Genomic DNA, 7450 nt, shown 5'->3' on the forward strand with positions numbered 1-7450 from the left:
ACTGCTCGCAAACGCTTTCAGCGCTGAGCTTTAGGACCTCGCGCACTTCCGAAGAGGATGGACCGCGGCAGACTCGGCATCGGTAGGATTGAATACCTCGGGTACGTCTGCTCTCCACGGCACGAGCACTGCGTGCGTTTTGTTGACGAGGAGCCATGCTGCGCGTAGTCGAATGTCCAAAGGAGATCGAAAACGAAATGAAAAATAACGGATGATTAGTGATAGTGAACTACAACTAAGGACGAGAGGGGCGCCTATTATTGTGGAGATTCGGAAGACTCCGTCGGCAAAAGCACCACTTTTGCCACTGGACGTTTAATAACTCCACGTGCAGTACGGATGTTTACTACACGGACGTTGCCGTCAGCTCCTGGGAAAACAGACTTAATTCTGCCGAGCCGCCACTCATTAGAGGGCAAGTTGTCGTCCTTGATGACGACCATGTCATCGATGCGTAGATTTTTGTACGGGGCCTGCCATTTAGAACGCTTGTGGAGTTCTTTGAGGTACTCTTCTTTCCATCGCACACGGAACTGCTGATGGAGAGCCTTCAAATGCTGCCACCGATTAAGAAGGGATTTCGTTCCCCCTTTACTTCGGGTTCCACCGTGGACATAAGGGGTCCCCCGACAAGGAAATGCCCTAGCGTCAGAGCCAGCAAGTCTGTCGGATCTTCAGACATAGGAGAGAGCGGACTGGAGTTAAGGCACGCTTCTATTTTTGCCAAGAGCGTGGAGAGCTCTTCGAACGTGTATTTTCGTGTGGCCGTGCATTTGTAAAATAGCGTCTTGAAGCTTTTTACGCCTGCTTCCCAAAGGCCTCCCAAATGGGGTGCTCCCGGAGGAATAAATTGCCATTGCATCTCTTGATGAATATAGGCATTCGTCACCGACTCTTTTACGGCTTGAAGGAAATCGCAGGAAAGCAGGGTGGCAGCGCCAACAAAGGTTTTGCCATTGTCTGACTGGACTTGACGTGGACACCCTCTTCTGGATACAAAACGAGAGAAAGCGGCAAGAAACTTCTCGGTCGTTAAGTCAGATGTAGGCTCTAAGTGGATGGCCTTGGTGGAGAAACAAACAAAAACTAACACATACCCCTTTGTAATAAGACATGCTCTTCCCGTATAGTTCTTTATATCGAACGGACCGGCGTAATCCATGCCAGTATACGTGAATGGTCGGGAGAACGATGCTCTTTCTTTGGGCAGGACACCCATCAGTTGGCTTTGCAACCGCTTTTTGTGGATCACACATACTTTGCACGAATTTACCACTGCTTCATCAGGTTCTTGATTCTCGGAATCCAGTATTTCGACCGGATGAGGCGCACCATTAACTGGTTACCACCATGGAGAGTTATGCGATGCGTGAAATTCGCAAGGAGGCGAGAAAGCAGGCAGTTGTACGGAAGAATCACTGGATGGCGTTCATTGTATTGAAGGCTTTCGGAAGCCGCCACACGGCCGCATGCCCTGATCAGTCCTTGCGGATCTAGAAACGGGTTCATGCTTAGGATGGCACTTGAACTTGGCACTGGACGCTTTTCACTTAGGCAGTGATATTCCACAGGGAATTCTCTGCGCTGAGTGTTCGAAATTAGGAACCGCTCGGCGGCGGCGATTTCAGTGGCCAGTAGATGCACATCAGATGGAGATGTCTGCTTCCTGCACCGCTGAATGAAGCGATAAACATAAGCAAGGGCTCGTAAAGCTTTCTCTAGCTTGGAGAAACGTGCCAACAACTCTTCAGAAGGAGCTTTTGCGAGATGGACTTTTAGAGCACGCTTCTCCAGCTCGGTCACCGGAGCGTTGACCCGAGTTGGCCATTGGTTGCGTGGATTTTGCAACCAAGTCGGTCCGTGCCACCATAACTGGCTATCGGCTAGATCTTGGAGGGAAACTCCTCTACTTGCCAGGTCTGCTGGATTATGCTCAGATTGAACATGAGACCAATTCTCTGTTTTTGTGGCCTGGGCGATCTTCGTCACCCTATTGGCTACAAATGTGGTCCACTGGCATGCTGGCTTGCTTAACCATGCAAGCACTATCGTGGAGTCCGTCCAACAGCAAAGTTCGGAGGTAGTCGTAGGCATCTGCGGAATGATGGCTGCAGCCATTTCGGAAAGCAATAACGCTCCGCACAGCTCCAATCTTGGGAGCGAAACCGTTTTGACTGGTGCTACCCGGGTTATCGCGGTCAGGAGTTGCACCATAATGGTGCTGCCCACTTCTACGCGGACATATATGGCCGCCCCGTAAGCCTTTTGCGACGCATCGCAAAAGCCATGATGCTCGACCTTGAAATCTGGACGAAACGATAGCCAGCGTGGAATGCGTATCTGCTCTAACACTGAATAACTTTGAAGAAAATTCAGCCATCGCTGAAAAAGCTCATTTGGAATGTTTTCGTCCCACCCAAGTTCCTGCAGCCAAATCTCCTGCATGAAAATTTTGGCTCGAACGATAAACGGCGCTAACCAGCCGGCAGGGTCGAACAATTTGGCAATTTGGGACAGGACTTGGCGTTTTGTAAAGGACGTTTCGATAGCCAACTCTGGCGGGACGAAGAAGAATTCGTCGGAGGTTGCTTTCCAGCGAATACCGAGGGTTTTGGCAGTACTTTCTGCATCGATCTCGAGAAAATCAGTATTTAAAAGATGGTTGCTCTGAATGGCCGCTAAAACTTCCTTTTGGTTGGAGGTCCATTTCCTCAATGGAAATCCGGCAGAATTCAGAGCGTCTCGGAGCTCTTGCACCATGAGCTGAGCTTCTTCCGTGGAGTCCGCTCCGGCTAAAACATCATCCACATACATGAAATTTCGAATGACATTGCTAGCTTTTGGATGGCTGAGTTCTACGTCAGCTGCTAGCTGCTGCAGTACTCGGATCGCCAGGAAAGGCGCGCAATTGACTCCAAAGGTTACTGTTTTCAGTTCGAAATCTCTGATTTCCCCTCTATTGTTACGGAAAAGTATTCGCTGGAATGGAGTGTGTCTCGGATCTACCCAGATCTGCCGATACATTTTCTCGATATCGGCGTTGAACACGTATCGGAAATAGCGACACTTCAGAATTTGAATGGTCAAGTCGGACTGTAAGACAGGGCCAGCATGAAGGATATCATTTAAACTGGTACCATTCGATGATGGGCTGGAGGCATTGAATACTACACGGAGTTTAGTAGTTACGCTCTCCGGTTTTAAGACGGCGTGATGTGGCATATAATAGGCGTTGCAATCATGCGTAGGAAGAACTTGTCGCATGTTCTCGCTTTCAAGGCCTCATCTCTTTTTAGACGCTGCTCATTTCTTAAGAACTGAGCCAACGCGAAAGACCTAGAATGCCCTAGCCCGGAACCGATATGTTCTGGGTCGCGAAAAGGCAGAGTAACGACATATTTGCCGCACTCGTTTCTCGTGGTCGTTTGAAGGAAATTCTTCTCGCACATGGAATCGGATTCTTTTACCAACTTTGTTGGTATATCCTCCACCTCCCAAAATTTTGTGAGGAGTTTGTCCAGTGAATTATCGTACGCGTGGGAGATCTGTGTCGAAAAAGATGAAATTTTGCTTTGGGCTGAGGCTGACACTGGCCCAGTTAGTACCCAGCCGAAAATGGTCTCTTGCCCCAAGAGAGAGTCACAGATGTTGGTTTTTGCTCCACTCAGAAGCACCGAAGGCAGGATGTCGGCTCCGATAAGTACATCTATTTGTGCGCTCTCATAGAATTTTGGATCCGCCAGTGGAAAATCGGGAAGATCCAAAGGAAATTTTGCGGAATTGGGTAGGAAGGCAGATTTCCGGCTAGTTGAGGGAGGACATAGGCCGTCGTCTCCAAGTGCAACGCGGGCCTAGTCGGAGATCGGATGGTGAAACTGCAGAGCTTCTTGGACTGAGCAGCTACTGTTTGGTTTAGGCCCGAGACTTGGGCTTGAACCACCTGGAATGGCATTGTTTCGGTGCAACAACGTGTGATGCCGGCACGGCAAGTAAAACAATTGTGCATGCTTTTGCACTCACGAGGCTGATGTCCCTTTGCAAAACAGTTTAAGCATAATTGCTTCCGTTTAATGTAGGCTGACCGGTCGTCAACCGACATTTGGAGAAAACGCGGACATACACAGACAGGATGGTTTTCCTTGTTGCACAAGTCGCAACTTTTCGATTTTGGAGCCACTTTCGTCTCATAGGAATTTAGTTTTCTAGAGGGCCCACTTGAGCTCATCGCTTTGGAATGCGACTGACTCGTTACGGACGGTCTCACATCATCGATTGCTTCTAGGGTTCGATGACGTTCTGTGAGGAAGGTGTTCAGCTCTCCCCATGTCGGGATGTCGGCTTTCTTATGTAGCGACTGCTCCCATAAGGAGAGAGTTATCTTCGGGAGCTTGGATGAGCACAGATATACCAGCAGGCAGTCCCAGTTCTCAGTGTTGATGCCTGACAGTTCTAAGGAAGTCAAGCAACCTTGAACAGTACTTTGCAGTACCTTCAAGGCCGGCCCAGATTCCTGTGGTATCGACTGCACATTAAACAGTATTTTCAATTGACTGTTTACCAACAATCGTTTATTTTCGAAACGCTCTATCAGGTTTTCCCACGCAGAGCGGAAACCCTCGTTGGTGAGAGGCGAAATCGAAACTATGGCATGCGCGTCGCCACTTGTTTTGGCATTTAAGTGGAATAACTTTTCAACCGGAGTCAGCCGTGGATTATTAATATAAATGGCTGTGAAAAGATCCCGGAAAATCGGCCAGCGAAGATAGTCGCCTGCGAAAACTTCTGTATCGCATGGAGGCAACCGACAGCCAGAGGAAATGTAGGCCTGGGGCGCAGCGTTCGCGGTTGGGATGGACTGAGAAGTGCCCTGCTCGATTTTATCAACGAGCTGGGCAACACACCTTTCATAGACTGAATAGCAATAACTGTATTTAACCTTGAGAATAGGCATGGTGCTTACTGCCGCTTCGCCTGCTGACACAAGGCACTCTGAGCAGAGATCGTATTCCTTCTCAACCTTGTCCCATAGGGTTCGGACTTGGTCGCGACGGACGCCAAGCATCGTGATGGTTGGAGCTGCGGATTCCGGAGTGTTGATCTGAGCCTCAAATTCGCTTAAGCGGTCAGAAACCGAAATGAATTTGGCTAGCGCTAGATCTGAAGCAGCCATATTTTTAGCTGTGCGCTGTACTGTGGCTTTGGATGGGGTAGCACAGTCGTCGGAAATCTGCGCAGGCGTTCTCACCGAAATGCTTGGGATTCTTGGACTCTTGGGCCCTTGTGGTGAAAAAATAGACCTGGGCTTGTCAGCGGACAATTTCTTCTTATCGTCCCCGATGGGCATAATCGAAGAAATGCGAAATGGGAGGGAAGCCTGTCACACTTTTGAAAAAGTAGACAGATTCCTCAGACTGCACTTAATAATTTAAGTGGTGTAAAACTTACGAAGTGGAAACGCCGTAGTTTAGACTAATCGGACAGGTGACTCGGAGTGAACAGCGAATTGTATAAATGACCTGTGATCTATGGTAATTGGGTCCACCTTATTTACGGTTGGAACCCTTGGAATGTGGAACACGGTGATATAAAATGTTTATTAGAACGAAGAAAATTTTATTCTTTTATTTACAACTGGAAACGGAGAACATGGAATGACTGGAATTGAAGTCTTTTCTCCGCGTTGTAAATACTTCTAAAACACCCACAAACATATCCAAGCAATAAGAAAAGGAAATATTTGTCGGGTGAACGACTTGTATATGGCGGTCGTATTATTTATTTATCGATAATTATTTTTTTTGAAAACTTTCAAATTAAAAAATAATTTAATAAATATTGAAAATGTTTAATTTAATTTAAAATTTATTTATTGTTCGGAAATTAATTTGGAAATTTACCGAAAAACATTGATGGAAAATAAAACGCCTTTTCCGCGTCGGCACTTGGAATAAATTTTATTTGTGGTTTGGATTTGCCGACGGGAAACAATCTAAACTTTAGTAAACTTTGGTTATACGCCTTTTCCGCCTCGGCACTTGAGACACAGGCGATTTAAACTTTGGTAAACTTTGGTTAAAGGGAATGCAGATAATCTGCGCAATGTATGTCGGTACGATATGTAATGTATATGGAGTTGTATATGTATATGTATGTATATGGAAATGTATATGTATATGTATGTATATGGAGATGTAATGCATGCAATGTATATGGGTAAATGGCGGGAAAATATTTAATTAATATTTTCCTTGGAATGGCCAGCGGGTATGTGTTGTTTGTAGTTTGTATGTATAGCAGAGCAAATTGTATTGAGCGGACTGCGGAGTTAAAGCAAAACAAATGTGTTGAAAAGAATTTGGCTTGCGTTGGACACAGTGAAACGAGAACGGAATGTTTGCCACTTTTGGCAGAGCTTTGGACTTTAGAAATTTTCACTGAACTTGGCACAAATTAATTTCACTTTTCCACATTTGGAATTTTGCACTGTTCGGATGAATATTTAAATATATTCGGAAAATGGGACTTAGAATTTTAGAACGGTGGGTAATATGGCGGCGCCCGTGAAAATGGATAATAGATAGTAATTTCCTTTAATTGCCTTTTGTCGGTATTAAAAGGTATGGAGATTTCGTACTTATCTTATAAGTTGGTCGCTGAAGGACAAACTTGAAAAATCCAGGATATCCGGCTCGAAGGACCAAAATGTTGGGGTGATGGGGGGTGCTGGTCCTGGAAAATTCCTAGTTTGTTGAAAAAAAGACCACTCGAAAAAACACTCGAAGACTTGTAGAATTAGCGCGGTCGCGACCGGGCGTATGTTTTATTAATCGTGGTTAGTTTTACACTAAAGCTTATTCTAATGCGTTGGGTTCTCCCAAGCGCAGCGGAGACTCCTCGGAGACTCTGTGGTGAAGAGCGGGAGAGCGTAAGAGGGAGTGGTGAACGTAAGAGGGAGCGGAGAGCGGGTGACAGTCCAAACCCCGTAACTCGAACAATAAGAACTTATTTTAAAAATATATCGAATTTTTTAGATACAAACCTATTGTTCTATGGTCCTTGATTCATGACATCCTATTCGCTGATTGTACATTCGCATAGATCCTAAAATTACATCGTAGGTTATCTAGCGTATTGGCTTTCAGAGGGAACTTATAATTGAAACTAAACCATTATAACTTTCACAATAGCATATTTTGTTATGTATATGTCGCATTACGGATGTATTCTGACCACTGTACGTGTCTGTCATATTATTAACATGGCTTGACCACTGTGCTTGCAAGACGCAGCTGCGCAATGAGTTTGGTATATCGTGAGGACATTCTTAGAATTTGACTACAACGTAGAATATGACTGGCGCCAAAGTACCGTTACGAGTGAGGCGACGGCGTTGTCGCGCTGTCGCCTAGTGTAGTCCAGCTAGCGTGTGTAAAGGATAGATCTATGCGTA

General features: G+C 46.1%; 2 protein-coding genes across 2 annotated transcripts; both read right to left on the reverse strand.

The window, feature by feature from the left end:
* Nucleotides 1–1231: 1231 nt before the first annotated feature.
* LOC123327407 lies at nucleotides 1232–2468 on the reverse strand. Its single transcript, XM_044923818.1, has one exon. It carries the CDS (start codon nucleotides 2443–2445, stop codon nucleotides 1270–1272), a length of 1176 nt encoding a protein of 391 aa, XP_044779753.1. The 5' UTR covers nucleotides 2446–2468; the 3' UTR covers nucleotides 1232–1269.
* A 2023-nt stretch (nucleotides 2469–4491) lies between these two features.
* LOC123327408 lies at nucleotides 4492–5218 on the reverse strand. The gene is made up of 2 exons (XM_044923819.1): nucleotides 4782–5218; nucleotides 4492–4510 (listed from the first exon to the last, which is right to left on the reverse strand). Exons 1-2 carry the CDS (start codon nucleotides 5168–5170, stop codon nucleotides 4492–4494), a joined length of 408 nt encoding a protein of 135 aa, XP_044779754.1. The 5' UTR covers nucleotides 5171–5218.
* Between the last annotated feature and the right edge of the window lie 2232 nt (nucleotides 5219–7450).

This window comes from Drosophila simulans, unplaced genomic scaffold, assembly GCF_016746395.2.
Source record: "Drosophila simulans strain w501 unplaced genomic scaffold, Prin_Dsim_3.1 Segkk28_quiver_pilon, whole genome shotgun sequence".
In the NCBI taxonomy this organism is placed as follows: domain Eukaryota; kingdom Metazoa; phylum Arthropoda; class Insecta; order Diptera; family Drosophilidae; genus Drosophila; species Drosophila simulans.

Excerpts from the sequence above, each read along its gene's own strand:
- LOC123327407 (XM_044923818.1), bottom strand. The coding sequence starts at position 2,445 with ATGCAGGAGATTTGGCTGCAGGAACTTGGGTGGGACGAAAACATTCCA.
- LOC123327408 (XM_044923819.1), bottom strand. The coding sequence starts at position 5,170 with ATGGCTGCTTCAGATCTAGCGCTAGCCAAATTCATTTCGGTTTCTGAC.